The sequence below is a fragment of the Tetrao urogallus genome (assembly GCF_951394365.1).
Source record: "Tetrao urogallus genome assembly, chromosome: 3".
NCBI lineage: Eukaryota > Metazoa > Chordata > Aves > Galliformes > Phasianidae > Tetrao > Tetrao urogallus.
In genome coordinates, this window is record NC_136815.1 from 93,183,688 (window position 1) to 93,202,342 (window position 18,655).

General features: G+C 42.8%; 1 protein-coding gene across 1 annotated transcript in view; it reads left to right on the top strand.

Annotated features, from left to right (window-relative positions):
- Positions 1 to 9,842: 9,842 nt before the first annotated feature.
- RAMP3 (receptor activity modifying protein 3) overlaps positions 9,843 to 18,655 on the top strand; it is a gene marked incomplete at both ends in the record, with an annotated part of 41,119 nt that continues 32,306 nt past the window's right edge. Inside the window, one exon of the mRNA XM_079533603.1 lies at positions 9,843 to 9,894. Coding sequence (XP_079389729.1) covers positions 9,843 to 9,894 — 52 coding nt within the window. The remainder of the gene's footprint in view (positions 9,895 to 18,655) is intronic.

Here is an 18,655-nt window from a genome sequence, read left to right on the forward strand (position 1 = left end):
GTAAGATTTTCAATTTCTTTCTTATGATTTGAAAATTAAATAACCTTTTTAGTTTCTTTACATTGTTCTTCATCTGTGTATTTTAATTGCTGTTAGGCTGGTTTCAGTACAACTCAAGATTTGTACTTGCTCCTCAGTCTGCTTCTGTGAAAATCTTCAAGACTAACCCATCATTCTCCTGCAATTGTAGGATTAAACTATTTATTCTAAGCCTGTTTTGATAAAACCAGCCAGGAGAGAAGCTGATGTTTAGCTCTACTGCTAGATCTGAAAGAAAGTATAAACAACCCTTATCTCTTATCTTCCCAGAGATACAGACACCATGTATGTTCTAATAAAAAGTTCTTTGAGCAATGTTTATTTACAGCACGTGCAGGAATGATCAGGAAGCTGTCTAAAGAATGAAAACCTAATTTTCTTCATTGTTTCTGAGGTGACTCTAAACACGCAGAGGAGTGCAAGGAGACACCCCTGCTCTGCTGAGGACAGAACTTCCTTCAGTCAGCTTGGCTGGATTTCTGCTTTTTTCCTAACTGCAGTGAAAGGCCAGCTTAATCTGATGCTTCTTGGGGGTGTGGGATGGGGTGGCAGAGCAAGTAGAGGCCAGAGTCTTTGCAACATAGCTTAGGCACACTGTACTGCATCTGACAAAAGCCACAGTGACCTCCATAGTTATGAGGGCTTGTGACACTCTCAGTTGGATGAATATTGCTTTCCTTTGTGTCTTCTCTTTGTCGACTGGAGAGGTGTATGGGAATTGTAAGTGTATAAAAGTGCTATCAAAAGATGGGGGGGGCACTTTGAAGAAGTTTTTAAATGAAAACAAGTTTGTTAAATCAATTTAAGGAGCAGGATTTTCTTAATGTGATGAGCTGGTGACAGTGTTTGAACTCATGGTTGAAGTTATTTTACACTGAACTAATAGGAGTTGTGATAGAACAAGAACCAAAACTTTGATCTCTTAAATTGGAAAAACTTAAATCAGAGCATGAAATCAAATGTATCAATAGCTGGAGTATATGAGAGATGGGAAGGATGACAGCGCACACCCACGTGCCTTGGGGGACAAATGCCATGCTGGAGTGGCACTGAGGAGATGAGCCTCCTGATGAAGTCTGCTCGGAGCTGGCAGAGAAATGTCTCAAAGGAGACTTCAGGGTGATAGTGGAAGAACAGCCCTGGACAGGGAGAGAGGGGGAGGCTAAGAGTGAAGCTGAAAACTGTAGACGGAATTATCCTAAGACCGCGGGAAACAAAGGGAGCCGTGAGAAATGAGGACAGAGAAAAGGACACCTAGAAGATAACAAAGTGACATCCGAGAAAAAGAAAAAACACCTGACAACAGTCACAGAGCTGTCAGGATCCCAGTCTCACCAACAGGCCTTAGTGACCCTGAGCAACCTACCCAAACAGTGCCTCTGGGACTGTGGGCACCCCAGGCTCAACTCGGTGCCTTGTCCTGCCCTGTGCTTGCAGGTGTGGGTGCAGGCCAGCTTGACTTCAACCATACTCTGGCCTGGGTCTTTTGGCAGAGTTGTGTGGGGGGAGACATGATGTTTGGACAGTGAGGTGTGGCAGGGATAGCAGTGACAGAATGAGGAGTAACCCTGGCAAAATAGTGGCAGCAACATTTTGCAAACGTAAATGCTTGCCTTGCTATCAGATCCTTGTTTTTTGTTGCACATAGTGTTAGAACAGATTGCTGAATCATCTATAGTGAACATGCTAAGTCGTGGCAGTGACTGAGCACCTGGTGGAAAGGCAGGGCCCACCCAGGGAAGCTCAGGTGCAAGCAATGCACCTGAGAGACTGGGAGGGGTGGAGCCAGGATCCACACCTTCCCAGATGTGATTTAAGGGTTTGCAGTGGAAGCAAGAGCATCTTATCAGGAAATTCCTGCCTATGTATGGGCCTTACAGGCCTTCCAAAGGCAAGCAGCTTCTTTTCCTTATTTCTGTGCTTACTGCTGTTCTGAATGAGTTCTTGTTTGCTGCAGCCTGGGCTCTTGTTGCCTTGTGCTTTCTGTTGCGTTAGCAATCTATTATATAATCATCACAAGTCATTCTCCTGCTGCTTCTTTGCAAGCAACTGTAAAGTGGTGACAGTTTGCACTGATAGCACAGGTCTCTTAGGGATGGTTTTTGATATCCTGTCCCGTATGATCCATATTATCTTTGGTCTGATAATTACTTTCTCTTATTTAGTCAAGGTAATTCCCTCTGAAGGATTTTTCTGGTTAAGCAAATCCATTAATATTATCTCTATAGAAGTGAACGCGCTTCTTTGCATAAGTCTTCTCAGTTACTGTTTGGACTGCACAATTTTCTGTAGCCTACTAAGGAAGGTAAGCAACGTTAGAGCACTGAGGAGAGGCCTTTCTATCTGTTAGTATTTAATGGATGAAAGAAAAAATTAATTGAGAAAAAAGGAGTAAACCTGTGGTATTACTGCTGGAAACATCTGTGCCCATCTCTTACTCAGGCTGGCTTAATATCAATGCAAGGAACTGCTCACCTGAGGAACATCTCAATTCTGGGCTTTTCTAACCCGCCTCACAATCTATACCCAAAATGCTGATTTTGTACTTAACGAAGTATGTGAGATAATTAAGACTTCCTGAAAATTATTTGTTTTGAGAATGTTAATCAGTTCTTCCAGGAAAGGAAAAAGTGTAAAATGAAGTTCCATCCCTGAAGAGATGGAATGGTTCTTGCAATCTGTGAAAACAACTTATAAGGTCAGTTGTAGATGTTTATTCATAGTTTGATTACTAGTGTTATGAAGAGTATATGATAAAGAGGGGTGGTCTCAATAGAGAAGAATTTAGAGTGTGTGCAGAAGACAGAGTGAGTTTAAAATATTTAAGAGTAATGCTACCTTAAAAAGGTGTTGGCTAACTTATGGCGAGCACTGGCGTATGTCATCTTCATCAATGGTGTATCGGTGAGATTAAGTGAACCCTCAGCAAGTTTGCAGGTGACACTGAGCTGAGTGGTGCAGTTGATATGACAGATAGGATGCTATCCAAAGGAACCTGGACAAGTTTGAGAAGTAGGCCAGAGTGGACCTAATGAGGTTCAACAAGGCCAAGTACATGGTGTTGCATTTGGGTCAGGGCAATCCTAGATATGGGGTATAGTTCAGATCTGGGGCCCGTGACACAAATAAAGACACGTTACCGTTGGAGCAGGTCCAGAGGAAGGCTGCAAAGATGATCAGAGGGCTGAAGTATCTCTCTTATGCAAAAAGGGCTAAGGCAGCTGTGTCAGTTCAGCCTGAAGAAGAGAAGGCATGGGAGATGTCTCCTTATGGCCTTCTAGTACTTGAGAGGAGCTTACAAAAACAAGGAAGACTGAGGTGTTTATGCAGCCTGATGATAGGATAAAGGTAACTGGTTATAAGCTGAAAGAGGGAAATCAACTTATATGTTAGGAAAAAAATTCTTTTTCCGAGGGTGGTGGGGTGCTGGAATAGGTTGCTCGAAGACCATATGGATGCCCCTGGAGGCATTCAAAGCCAGGTTGAATGGAGCCCTGGGCAACCTGATTTAATGGGTGGCAATCCTGCCCCTGGGAGAGGATTGAAACTAGATGATCTTTAAGATTATCAGACAATAAAAGGAAGGGAACAGTATGAGTTCCCTGCTGAAGGAGGAAGGTGTCCTGGTAACGTGGCATGCTGAGAAGGTGGAGATGCTGAGAGAATCTCCTTGGGACTCCAGGGCACTGGAGGGAGAAGCGTGAGTCTGGGAAATCAAGAGGTTGAGGAGGGGCTGGTCTGAAAACATCTGGGTGGGATCAGTGTGCATAAATCCATAGGACCTTATGGGATGCATCTGCATGTGCTGAGGGAGCTGGCAGAGGTGACTCCTAAACTGTTCTCTTATCTTTGGCAGGTCTGGGAGAACAGGAGAGATGCCTGAAGATTTGAGAAATAACCAGTGTCACTTGGTGGTCTTCGAAAAGGGCAAGAAGGAGTATCTGGGGAACTACAGGCCAGTCAGTCTCACATATGTCCCTGGAAAGGTGATGGAACAACTTGTTGTGGATACCATCTCCAAGCAATTGGAAAAGAAGAAGGTTGTCAGGAGTAGTCAGCATGGATTCACCAAGGAGAAATCGTGCTTGACCAACCTCATAACTCTCTATGACAGCATCTCTGGTGGGATAGATGTCATCTACCTTGACTTCAGGAAGGCTTTTGATACTGTCTCCCACAACATCTTCATAATGAAGCTGAGAAAATACGGGAAAGATACGGGATAGTATAGGAACCAGCATGCTTAGCAGCTGTCTATTGTGAGGGGTCAGAAGAACCCAAGCAACCCAAGTACCCAAGCAGATGCCATGTTTTCTGTAAGTGCAATAAACTCAGACCTTTAACTGGCACACTGGTAAATGCAAACAGTAGTTTCATGGCTACCTTGGGGAAATAATTATTAGCCTTTTTTTTTTTTTTTTAATCAATTATCAAAGTTGATCAGAGGGAATTCCATTGTTTATAAACTGAAAAGTAGCTGTCATATATAACCACATTGTGGATGCTTTGTGAATACTGGGAAAACATGGTATTGGTGGAAAAAAAACAGGAGCAGTGACGTGTCTCTGATCCTGTACTTTCTCCCTTCTCTCCTTTCAGTGGCAGTGACTATAAGTGATGACAAAAACTTAGTTGACAGTGTTCCAACTTACTCCAAATTTCCAGTTAAAAAGCAAAAGCATCTATTGTGCATCCCTTCTCAGCTGGGAATGTGATACATATGAAACAACCTCATGGCACTGAGGTGTCACTTTCCTGAGCTTATCTTTTCCTTCTGTGCTTGGACCTGATGCTTTCCACTGCAAAGCAGACAGATCAAGAGAAATGTGACAAGGCAATTTTTGTGTCTGGGCACTTTTGCTGCTATGCGTGGCAACTGTGGTGAGACAGAGGTGTAAGTTATCTGTGGTTGAACTGGGGCTGTAAAGATTGTGAGATTAAAATAGGATGATTTCTTGCAATAGAAGTATGAATGTAATAGCTGGGTGAAGTTTGCCTTAATAAAATCTTTTTCTTCTCTTAATCTTACTTTAGGAGGAGAACAGCATGTAGTCCTATTAAGCGTTAGGAATGGGGAAAAAAAGTTATGTCTTGCACCTATTTGTGCTGCCAAATAATCTTTCATTCACCATAGCAATACTTTCCACTTCTTACAGTACTGCATTTTTTCTGTACTCACTTATGGAACTCACCCACCTAAGATGTGCCGTAGGATCTTATCTTGCTCAGCCCTGAAACCAGTCTTTCATTTGTCTGAGAAAGATAATTGGGCTGTTTTCATGTTAAGGAGATGCTGTCCAGTTTGTAATTGCAGTGATTAGAGTCCATGTGTGGAATCAAACTCAGGGCTCTCCCTGAGCTAAAATAAGTTTTATTGCTTTCCATTGCATTATGTTCTCACCATCTGCTGTTTCACCAGTCTCTGAATTTCAAGAGTTACAAGAGGATTCTTGAATATTCCTTCAGATTACTGTAAAATTATTGATAATCTAAATCTTGTAATCTCTTTTGTGTAAAGAGAAACAATATTGTTATCTCTTAAAAAAAAAAAAAAAAAAAAAAAAAAAAGAAAAAAAAAAAAAGCAAGAGAAGGGGGTAGGGGGTTCAAATGTGAAGGGATTTCCATCTCTCTTATACCTTTCTCTTTGATCTTCCAAGCTGCAATCGAAGTGTTCCTCACTAGCATTTCCCAAGATGCTCTGTCAATATGGAAGAAAAATAAATGCGTTTCTGAGTAAAAATTCAGGGCATCTAGAACATACTTGGTGGAGTGTTTTAAAAACCACAGATTGTTTTTTGGCTTTTAGTTTGTATGGAGTAGAACATTGCGTGTATTTATTAATGTTTACATTAAAAATGAAGGCATTATTTTTTTTTCCTGTGCGTGAGCCAAATTGCAAAGACTCTTGTGCTGAATCTCCTCCCTGCTCTGCAAGAAAGAATGGTAGTGCGCAACAGGAAGGAAAGATCGCAACGTGCGAGGCATGAACTTAAAAGCAGACTTGATGGTCCTTTGGATAGGGTAAGTGTGACTGGAAATCAGTTCCACATCTCAGTTCTTGCAGACCAGGTCTCCTTGAAGAAATCTTTTTATACTGCCGACAGAACAGGCACGCTTAGTTGGGATATCAGAGAATATCATCCTGGTGATCTGTGCCTGCTGTAGCTGCTGTTTATCCTATTTGCTGCGCTGGGGACAGTGCAGCAACTCCTTGGCGCGGTGTGGACTATGGAAAGGGCAGGCATGTTGACTGAGGTTTTTGCTTGGGTGTTCTGCCCTCCAGCAGCAGTAGAGGTGATGTTGGCTGCCCGAGAAAAGCATGCTGCCTGCCTGTGTTACAGTCTGGCATGCTAAGTGCTTGCTCTTCTATGGAAGGGCTGCTCCTGGAGTCCTGGTGTCACCTCCAGCTGGTACCGTCTGTAATTGTATTCACATAAAGCACTTTGAAGGTGTCTTTCTCGTTTCCCAAGAGAGCTGTTTGCACCTGGGGAGGTGAGAGGACAGGGAAATAAAGGCCACTTTCCTTCACAGTAAATATTGCACAAAACGTGTAAAAGCTACTTCAGTTATTTTTTTCTCCCTGGAAATACTTGATTTCCCTCATCTTCATCGCAATATTAGTGTTATTAGTTGTAGGCATTGGTGTTAATGATGCTAGTAACCAATTATCTTGAAAACTTTTTGCAAGAAGACAGTTTATCATACTAGAAACTTAATAAAAGAATAACGTGATGGCCATTGTTTCAGAAATAATAGATTAGTTCTGGTTTCTTCAGACCTGGCTCATGTTTTGTGCCAGTGGGAAGGCTGTCGTGTAGCAGCTGGGCATATAAAATGGTCTTAAATACAGCTCAGCACCTCTGAAATTGAGTGCCCATTGAATATGTACTGACTGGTTCATTACTTAACTGTGAACACAGGAGCCCTGCTCGGGTCACAGAATGCATTCACGTGCATCTTAAAAACTGTGAAGTTTTAGAATGCTGGCAAAATATGCATTTTCCTAAACCGTGTCTGCCCTTATGTGTTAAAAATAAAATAAAATAAAAATTCCTTACATCAGAAAATGGCCGTTTTTCCCCCTTCAGTTCAGATCATATAGACATGAGGATTTTCAGCATCAAATGTGACTAACCTAAAATCAGTTTAGTTTTTCTGTGCAGTGTGGTGTTCATTTCATATGAAGAAGCCTTCTTTTACTATGTCTGTTAATGTGTTTGTACATTTCCTATACTGATGGTAAAGAAGAAAACATAGGTATGGAATTATGGAAGCAAAATACGAGAAGGAATGATTTTAATTATCTGGTGCCTTTTATCTCTGCTTTTTAATTGCTGGAATAGGGAATGCTGAATGAGAGAGCATGGTGACCTACTTTAGTTGAAAAACAGATGAAGTGAAGCTACTCCTTCAGGCTTCACAGGAGTGAGAAATTCTTTTCAAATATGGTTTTAAAATCTTAATGCAAAAATGTTGCGTTAGGAAGAGGAGAAGAAAACTTTCCAGCCCATATCCAATGAGGCCTCTTTCTACATAAGCATGCAGGCAGTCTATCTGGGCCACGACTGCAGGCTACGAGGAAAGGTGATGTTGGTGCTACTGCAGCTGAAGGGAAAAGTCTTAATGAAAACCTTAAAACACCAGAAGTTGCTCTGATTGTTCTAGCCCTATGATAGCTTTGTTTGTGGGTTCATTTTAGTTCATGTTGCTGAAGAAATCACCTAGTGCACTGGCCTGTAGTTTACTACAATAGGGCTGTCTCTAAATTAGTTAACTTACCTGTGTATTTTAGGTATTCCTCTACCTTGAAGATAATAACTGCACCTTGGTACTGTTTGCTGCAAGCATGAAATGGTACTGTAAACATTGAACCTTGCTAGTTGAAAGCAGTGACTTTCTCACCCAAAACAGGTGAGGGTAATGATTTAGGTGAGAACTGCTGGCATTATCTGTGTTCTATGTAACAGAAATGTTGATTGTAAACCGTGTGTTGTGAAATGCATTGCTTACTGTGCATGTTAAGCATGTGTTCGAGTGCTCCTGAACATCAGTTTAAATTCTTGAAAAAACTAATGGTAACCTTGATATTGCCTGATTTTGTGAGAGAGATCAAGCTGACGTTGATAGGAAGGATGCTACGTTAAGTATGCAGCATACAGAGCTTCCTGCATGTCACTGTTCTGTGTTCTGCAGATCCCTCTGGCAGAAGTGGCTTGCAAATGCTCTTGGAAAAGCAGAAGCAGCAGTCCCTGTGCTGAACGATGACCTTCCTCAGCTATGGGTTATTTATGGCTTACAGTATTGTACAAGATTTCCTCTCAGCTGAGAGGAAATGTAGACAAATAATAGAAAAAATTCATTATAACTCACCCATCTGCAGAACTACTTCGACACTTGGGATTCACAGCCTTCTCAGTGGCTTCCCAAGTTCTGTCGGCCCAGAGAAGTGCATGTTGGAGAGTTGCTCTTGATGTTCTGAGTAACTTGTGTTTGAATGCATGCATTAGGCGTAGTTTTGCTGCACAAGGGTCACACTATCCAAATGAGTTTGAAAACACCTTTCTAGGCATTTGAAGTCCATGGGAGCAAAACAACTGAAATAAAAGCAGCTGCAGTCTTGTTTATGGTATGAAAATATTTCTGCGAGTTTTATGGCACACTTGACCTTTAACAGTGATGACTGTGATATGTTTTACTGAGAGGCAGTTACTGAGGTGAATTGTGGCTTTTTGTTCTAGAGCAGTAGTGATACTTTCAGCTTAGAAAAAGCTTCCTTAGTAGTTTCTCTGCTGTTTTCTTTAGCAGATGCTTATATCCTGGAGAGAGAAAGAACTTAAGTTCACAGCTTTTAAGTATTTATAAACATGAGGGCCTTACCCTTCTCCCTATGGAGGGGGCCAGGCAGAGATGAAAGAAAGCAAATAAATCAAGCATCTTTGCAGGGATTGTGGCTGCTCTACTCTGAGTACGAAGTTAGCTTTCTGCACATTCAACTTTAGGAGCTAACACACGTGGCTCTCCAGCCCCTCATGCCTTCAACCTACTGCTGGATTGCAGAGGCAGGAGGTGGAGGCTGCTTAGCTCCTGGAGCAGGTGGAGAGTTCCATACTCCCCCCGCCTTGGATGCTGGTGGCACATACGTTTCCTGCGGGTGTGAGAGAGTGGAACCCTCCTTTAGTTCAGCTTGCTGGGTGTGGTATCCTGCTGCTTGCTTGCAGTGACTTTTGGGGACTGGGGGGAAGGGCTGGAGGCATGGTTGCACACGCACATATGCTGCATATTGATGTCGTGCATGGGTGCACGCACGAATCACACAGCTGTGCACGTGCACGCATGGATGTACAAATGGGAGCACGCGCGCACACACACGGGTGCACGCTCGGTCATTAGGGAACCTGCCGTGGCAGGAGGTTGGACTCGGTGATCTCTGGAGGCCCCTTCCAACCCCTACGGTTCTGCGGGTGCAGATGGGTGCAGGCACGTGCACACACGGATGCACGCATACGGGTGTACCCGGGTGCACGCACACACGCGCACCCAGACCCGCGGCCGCAGGAACGGTCCCGCGCACCTGGCTGCGCTGCGCCGCACACAACCGCACACCCGTGCGCGCTCCCGGCTCCCCCGCATCCCCCGCGCGGCTCCTCGCCGCCCGTCCTGCTCCGCCCCGGGAGCGGCCCGAGGGCGGAGACGCTGCGGTCTCCCGGACCGCCCGCCGGGCCGAGAAGCGGAGCCCGCCCTCTGGAAGCGAGTGAGACGGCCGCGGCGCGGCTGCAGAGCGGCTCCCCATGTGGGCTCGGGGATGGAGCCGTCCGAGCGCTGCCGGCGGCGCCTTCCCGTTCTGCTTCTGTGGGGTAAGCGGGGCGCCGGGCCGGGGAGAGGCGTGGCGGTGGGGGGCTGCTTGCCGTCCCGAGGCTTCCTGCCCTCGCGGACGCGGGGCTGAGCGGCTGAGCTGCGGGCGCGGCGCGGCTTCTCCCCCCGAGCGGCACCTCGCAAGGAGAGCCGCCGGCTGCAGCGCGGTGCGCGCGTTCCCCCGAACCCGAGCCGAGCGGCGCTGCTTGCCGCTGCAGCTGGGAGCCTCGGTCCGGTGCCGCTGAAGCAGTTCCGAGCGCGGGAGCGGGGAACGTTTTCAGTGGCAAAAGAAGGGCTGTTTCGCGTTAGAGAGGCTGGGTTGCACGCGGGCAGTGGTAGAGGTGCAGACACCCTTCAGACCTTCCCCTTAAGGTGAGATCAAGTCTATTGCCAGAAATACTCGTGTGGCTCATTTATTTATTTATTCATCATCAGGTAGGTTGTCGTAGTACTTGGGGAATGTAGTATGTTGTGGTCAGGTCAGAAGCCTGTGGCACATGTCAGCTCTCAACTTCACACCACGGTAACCCCCAAGATACAGCTGATGTGTCGTGGATAGGAGAAAAGAAAATCGGCCTTGTAGATTTACACTGAGTACTTCATAAACTTTGTTTGCTAACTTCTTACTCTTTTCAAAATACAAAGCTGGTAAACGCTGGAAATACCAATAGCTATATTGGTAGTTACACTGACAGCGTTCAGTAACGTTGTCTTGATCTGTCTGTCTCGAGAATGTAATGTCAAATAAATGCAGTTTGTGATTCTCCATGTTTTGAGTGCTGCTAAAGCCTCACCTTGATCACTCAGATTTTTTTTGTTTTCCAGCTGTAAAGGAATAATAATAATAATAACAAAAGGCTAATACTTGCCTTGGCACATGATAATTTGCGCAACCTTGAGCTTAGTGAACTAACCAGTAACTTTTCTGAGTGGGAAGACCTGATGTTACTGTGACTCTTGCAATGTGAAATTACTTACTGAAGATTTTGGAGAATGTGTAATGAGGGCAATGTTGCTGTGGTTCTGAAAACTTGCAGTTATTTTTCATCAGGAAGGAGCAGGTAAATCAGTTGTGCCAGACAGTTTTTGACTGTGCTGGTTGCTTTCTTAATAACACTACCTAAATGGTTTTAAGGATATCTGATAACGTGTTACTTTTGCTGTAAGTTAGAAAGGATAGATATAATCAAAAATTAAACTAAATCATGCAAATTTCTTGGTAGGAAAGCCATTTGGGAGCCCTGGAAATTTTATGACATGAAATTGAGATTTTTGATTAAAAAAAAAAAAAAAAGTCTTAACAGGTAGAAAAAAAAAAAGGTTCTACAAGTAATGCAAACATGTTGTCAATTACTTCAGAGAAATTTTACTTGTGTGTGCATTTCCAATTGAAAATTGGAATCATTTTCCTTTGAACGTGGAGGCCCAGCAGTGTCTGTTGGCTGAAGACTTGTCCTGGGAGCAAAGGGTTCCAGCTTGGTACAGGAGACTGGGAGATGATACCCTTGTATCCTTTGAAGATGATACAAGCTGGCCTCTCCCTACTTCCTCTTATCTCCTGATTTAAATTTGTGAGGCACAGGATACAGGAGCAAAGGATTTCCTACAGAGATCCTGAAACAGAAGCTATCGCTCTCTCGAGCAGACTTGACCACTGCTGGACTATGAGAGTCTGTATGTCGTCCTACTTACCAGCTGAACACAACCTCCAACGAACCTCCGCAGAACCCGACACCAAGACATTGCTGGTTTGAAGGTGGTGAACCTCTTTGCTTTGCAGTTCATACCTCTGCCTGTCTGCCTCTTTCCCTATTTTCTATCTTTTCTCTTGACCTTCATTTATTCTTTTTGTAGTAGCTGTTGCCTAATGTTTTCTTATCTGTAATGCTCCTTAACTGTAATTGTAATTAGAGGATTAGCCTTTTTTTCTTTTTCTTTTCTTTTTGTTTTCTTCTTTTTTTTTCCCTCTGAGTATTAGTCGTTGTCAAGAAAGCTCTCAGTAAATCGGTGCGTACGATTCCTCTGAGTCTCGGGTGACTCCATCCCGGCAGCGACCCCTGCTGACAGGGGAGGCTCGATGCGTGGAATGGATTTATCTCTCGAAACCGACAGCGTGGGACAGAAGTGCTCGGTGTCTGCGCTCACTGGATGCTGTAAGAAGCTTGTCTTGGTAGAGACTGGGACCTCGCTTCTCCATACTCACACCACTGCTTTCTGCCTGTCTTTCTGTTTATGGCTTTTAAAATGCTATCGTTACGTACAACCACTGTTGTATTGTCCTTCTTTGCAAAGATGGTAAAAAGGCAGCATTTGTTTCCTAGAAGCCCAGAAATTGCAGAAGTTGGATTTGCTGTGACGTATATTCATGTCTGCTGGGATGAAGGAGTCTGTGAGCTGAGGTAGCTGTCGCGTAGGCACGTAACTGGCGCTGTTCCTACATGAAGTGTGGGTGCTTGGAAGTTATCTACTAGCTATAGGGTAGGATCTAAGCAACTCAGAAGTAATGGTGCATTTACTGTAACATTCTACTGGGTTCTTTTGTTCCACTTCTGGTATGGAAACTCATACAAGGGCTTGACCAAGATATTTTACAGACTAACCAGGCTTTTTAAACAAGTACTTGTTGTCTAACTTTTGCTCCTTCATTGTTTGCAAGATGTCTGCGTTTCAGTGATATTACTTGTATATCAGCTGAGTGACTCAGTAAAGCTGGATTCTAGAGAAGTCTTTGGCAGTATATGTATGAATACCCATACTGAGAGGGATTACGTGATGTTATCTGGAATAGTTACTCTGAAGGCTTCAAGGGTTGGATATAGTTGTTCGTGTTTTGTAATTCCATTTCACAGAAGAATCTTCACTTTATGGCTGGAGGTGAAAAGCCAGTCAGTTGGAAAACTAGGAACAAAGCCTGGCTCCAGGCTCCCATTCCTACAAGAAACCATGTCACATCAAGAAAAAATGTGTACTGAAATCTGAATTCTGTAAGGTCCTGAGTTCCCCTAGCATTGAATACAGGGTCTGTATCTCCTCAGAAATTTGGACTCAACTGAGGGGGAAAAAAAAACAGCAAATGGGAAACGAGATTGTTAACCAAATCAATATTTTGTGTGTGTTATGTCCCTGTATATCTATTAGGCTGTCCTGCAGCTGCAAGGGGTACAACGGAAAAAGAGAAAAACGAGAGTGCTGAATTTAAGAAATCCAGGTGGGTCTGTGAATAAAACAAATGAACCTTTGCAAGTCAGAGCACCTTGATTTTGAAACAGAATGGAAAGCGATAGCAAAGATGCTTCTCTACCAGAATGAATGTTTCACATTCTAAGTGTATGATTTTCAACACCAAATGAATGGGAAAATAGCAGACCTCATAAACACAGATTCTGAAATCAAAGCATTGAGTGTAAATGCAACCTGTATTCCAACTTGATGCAATATCCAAACGTGCTTCCCACTCTCCTTTGCCCTCTCTATATCTCCTGATTCCTTTTTTGGAGGAAGGTGTTTCTCTCTCACCGAGGTCTGCAGAGGCCATGGGAAATGAGTTCATGCTATGTGCAGAGGACAAGGTGAGCAGCAGTATTTTACTGTGGGGGCTCAGTTAATCTGAAATGGCTACAGGTGCTCTGTAGGTCCATAGCACAGAGCATCAAATGCCATCTCCAGCTTGTCTAGGCCCCAGAAGCTGGCAGGGATGACATCATCTGGGCTTGAAGGTCACTCCAGACTGAAGGTGGAAAGCAAGGTGGGCTTCCTGCACCTGATTTATGCTAATGTAGATGAGATCCAATCCTGAAAGCTATCTGGGCAGAGGACTCTTCCTCTTGAATTACTAAGATTCCATTAGCTGAACAGTAGCTGGTTTTCTAAATGTCCCCGAGGTCTGGGGTCCTGGCTTTTGGGTTTCGCTTAGCCATATCTGCAAGGCAAAATATGGGAGCCTGTGGATGTCTGTTAGAAGTCTTTGCTGAGGTAGCCAGGTAGTGCTGTAGATATGCACATTCACAAGCAGTGAGATTTTTAACAGAAGGCTCTCAAGCAAGACTGTATCAAGAGAAACTGTGGGAGGTTTTGCCTCAGGAGATTTTTTCATTTAACCATTGCAGCAATGCCTGCTGTTTCGTATAGCTTAAGTTTTTTTCTGTTTCTCCTACCTCTACTGGTAACAGAGATTATTTGTGGATTAGGTTAGAGGCAAATGAATCAAATCTCAGATTTTCTACTTCAAGAAGAAAATGTAGTGAGGAGATTGTTTATAAAATATTTACTACCATCCGTGCCTTGCTGTTGAGCTTAACGCTTGAGAGAGAGATGGGAAGAAAGCAAACTTTTAAGCCTCAGTAAGAATTTGTGACAAAGCCTATTTTAATTCACACCTTTTTATTTTAGCAAAAGTTGTATCATGGGCCACCTTATTTCAGAATAGAGGTGCACTATTTTGTGCTTTGTGAAAACATCCTCTGCTTTTTCCCTTAAAATAAGAGTCCCTTCACAGCCGTTTACATTTTCCATATTATCTCAAGACAGGCCTGACAGAAAAAAAGAAAGTTTTTACTGTGACTGTATATGTAGAGCAACGTAAAAAGCTGCTTGAAGAACTTTTGGGTCATTTGGGAGGAAGATGTGTGGGTATGAGGAAAGGAGCAGAAAGCAGAATGGTATTAAACCTTCATTTCTAGAAATTTTCAGGCTTGATCTCTGTTCATATTTAAGCTTCCCTGGAACCACACCGAAGAGAGGAGACAGTTTTGATTCTCTCTAAGGACTTTAAAAGGCAGTGGGATAGTGCTGTTAAAAATGATGTGAAAGTTAGAGAGGATACCTGACTTCATCATTAGAGCATCTTGACATGAACTGCTGTACTGGCTTGAGCAAGGAGTCTGTCTGCGTAGGAGCTACAGGCCTCTGTTTAGCCCTGGAATAGGAAATTTCGTTGTGTGAAACACACAGCCAGATTCATGGCCTTTTGCAGAAAAGATTCTGCTTGGTTCAACCTATGCTCCAAGTGGGACTTTGATCTGCAGATGATAATGTGGTGGGCTCTGCTGTGGCTGTAACACAACGCTGAACTGACAAAGGCACATCTTGTTTGCATCTAGCAAGATTAGGCTGAGTAAGCAAAAGACTCTGCAGAAGCACCACACCCTACCATAAAGCATCTGTTTTGTTTCTTTCACAATCTAATAAATGCAACTAATTTGCCTTTATTTTGGAGAGCATGATTTGCGGAAAAAATTCTGCAGGCAATGTGAGAGGAAATACTGTAATTCACACTGGCTAAAGTTGTGTTTCTAGACGTTTTAAGTCATCAATTTGTTTTCATCCCTTGGCTTGCAGAGAGATTATAGTCTCTAGCATCAATGTTTAAAATACTCTTGTGCTTCAATGTCTCAAAAATTCAGAGTTCTAGATGCAACAGGATATGCTGTTCTACTGCCTCATTTAAAGAAGAGCTCACAGCCATCAGTTGTTGTGAACAGGTAGGGAGGTACTACGATAAAAATAACACTTTGTGAAGTCATTCAGTCCTCAACAGAGCATAAAATCCAGGTTTCTTCCAAGACTTTAGCTCAGAGAATACTGAGACTGAAGAGGCTTAGAAACTGTTGGATTTGATTCACAGTCCTCTGTTCTGTTCTATCCCTGTTTCTGCCACTTCGTGCACTGAAGAATGTTATCAAACCTGCGTGAAGATGTCCTCATAGATGTGGATGCTCACGAAGGCCACGTGGGTGCTCACAGGCAATTGAAAATGCTCAGCTGTCAGGCACTCTACAGTTTAGAAGTGAAAGGGATCTTTTTTTGGAGGGTATCTCAGCATCTCAGTGTCTCAATATGGGCTTTTCCACCTGGCAGCCGCACAGGGCTGTGGTACAAATTTCTTCTTCGTGTTTGCTTCTGGGGAGTCGCTGCAGATGTTGAACAGACCTTTTAGATCTCATGAGTTTGTGAGCTACTCCAATGGAGAACCACATATCAGGAGCATAACTGGTCCGATTTAATATTCAGAGGTTTCTTTAATTGTTTAGCAGTGTGTCATCCGTGTTTACTGTGCACATCATTAAGTTTGTATCTTCAAGTGAAATATGAAAAAAGACTTTTGAATTGCTGTCAGCTCTGGGTATTTCCATGGAATCATTGATTTTAATGCAGCATGTATGAAATCTCCTGTATTCCTGTTTCATTTTTGTAAAAACACATCAATATATAGTTTTTTTAATAAGCTAAGTTCTTACCATAAAGTAACGCAAACTTAGCACTTACTGTATCATATTTAAGAAGTCATTGAAATCTCCTTTCTTGTTTTTGATCAGTGGACCTTGACTGGATTTGCATTCAGGCAAGACGGACTTTGCGATTGGGTTAATGTTAATGTTGCTGCTGAATGTATTTCCAGGAATACGTTTGGGGTGGGAAGCATTATACAGTAAAATACTTAGTAATGAACAATGAAATAGGGCTGGTGTTGCTGGAGTAACTGTGGGTCCAGTTTCTTTCTAACTAGCTCTCTCATAAACCAGAAAAAAATGCAGCTGACAGTGTTTGTGTTTTCTTCATATTTTAAGATTTTGGAAAGAAATACTAATGCTCTCCTAGAAATAAATTATATTTTTAATAATGGGAAAATACCTGTACGCGTTGATGTCATGTTTTGAGTCTGGGATCATTCAGCGAGTTTTAATTAAAATAGGTTCCAGCTCTGCCTTTTTCTTCCTTTTCTGTCAGGACAGTACAGGCCAGGAAGACTGTATATTTTTGGTACACTGATCTGCTGAAGATTTTAGCATTGTATGCTTAGACACACTTTGGTTTTCTTTTTCTTCCAGCTGCTTCATAATTTGTCATGTAATGAATTACAAAATACCTTCCTACTGAAATACTGTTTTGGCAGAAACAGTAAAAAAACAAAAATTACCTTTTGAAGGAAGTATGAGATTCTCTACCAGTTGCAACCTTGAAATCTATGCTGGGAATATTTGTAAATAATATACTGTCATTTGAGTAGAAGTTAATGGCGTGGTGCAGAAATTATTGAAACTATTTCTTTCCTACTACATTTTCTACTGCTCTCTTACATGCCCCAAAAATCTTGAGGAGAATTTTCCTCAGGCTTGGGTGAAAAAGCAAAACAAACAATGGTTCACCCCCAAATGATGTCAAAGCTATGGAAAATTTCAGCCTGAGAGGAGCTGAGAGCAGACAGATTTAGACAAGCTGTTTTGCAGCTTCACTGATGGTGTTTGTGCTAAACAATAGGGAATAACGAGGAATAACAAAGATTGTTCAGGATAATCCTTTTTTTTTTTTCTTGTAAGAAAGGTCTGAGTATGAAGCAAAATGACTGGATGTGTGTGAAGCACTCTTCTCTAAGCTAGGGAGAATTAAAGCACTTCACTTACTCCCCTACGCATAAACAGAGAGCTGTACAGAAGCTTCTATAGCAATGCAGGGAGTCTTGTTTTATGCAAAACTAAGAAGTCAGCTCCAGTGTCACTTATAAAGTCCAAATTATGAAACTGAAGTCTGAATTGAGAAGGCAGTCACACAATCTCTCATGCTTTTTTTGAATAGCAAGACACAATTTTTTTGTGTGTGACCTCCCAAGAGGAGCTTTTATTTTATTCTTAAGTTACTGAAGAAGTTTATAGTATTTATAGTGTGTAAGTTTGAGAAAAATATATATATATGTGTGAAGAAGGTTTGGATAGTGTAACAATGGGAATGCTGTGCAGTAGGAAACTGTGATGATGAATCAGTCATCACAGAGCTCAAAAAATGTATGGATCTGACAGTCTTCTCAGGAGCTTGCTGCTGGGGTCAGTTTTGTTGAGTGCTTCAACCTGACTTCACAGATGGCAAGGAATCTGTACTCCCTCACCATTCTTTTGCTTCAGGGGATCCAGGGGATGCACTGTAGCATTTTTCCATGCAGTGTTTACTTTCCATTTTGTTGTTTCCTAGAGATAGCACCCTAGGGCATGGATGAGCCGTGTCAGGGGAGGGTCAGTTTGGGTAGTAGGAGGGTGTATCCAGGAGGGTTGTCAGTATTGAAACAGGTCAGTCACAGCACCAAGCTGCTGGAGCTCAAGGAGCTTTTGGACAGTGCTCTCAGACGTAGGGTTTGAATTAGGGTGGTCCTGTGTGGAGTCAGGAGTTGGAATCAATGATCCCCGTGGGTCCTTTCGAGCTCAGGATATTCTATGATTCTAGGATTCTAATAACTCTGGAGCGCTCACAGACGACTTTGGCTACTTAAGAAAAGCAACCTTATGCTTGAATAGTCAACCCAACTTACTCTTCCATGATAAGCATAGAGATCACTGAAAGAAAAACAACTCAATTGAAATTACATTGATAAAATGATGCAACGTGGTAAGTAACAACATTAGAAGGGGGGTACTACATGTAGCATCAAAGAAGTGGATATACTGGGAAGGGATGTCTTCAAGTGTTCCATGGTTTTAAAGACTTCCTCAGGAGGGAGTGTGCGACCCTTGATTGTGAAACTTTCGTGGGTCATTTCTCTTTCTCACAGTTATTAGAAGGGAAATAAAGCATCACTTAAACTCAGGCTACTCTTCAGAAGTTGATCAGAGGTGTTATTTGCCTTGAAGGAATGGTCTTTCACAGGTGGATAGGCATAAAGTCAGTATTGTGCTGACCTTATGTTTCCTTATTGCAGGGAATCCTCTTGTCCCATCGCGTTTTCTTTTGTCTTTTCCTGCCTCTTCAACTAATGTCTGGTGGCTGAAGTTACAATAA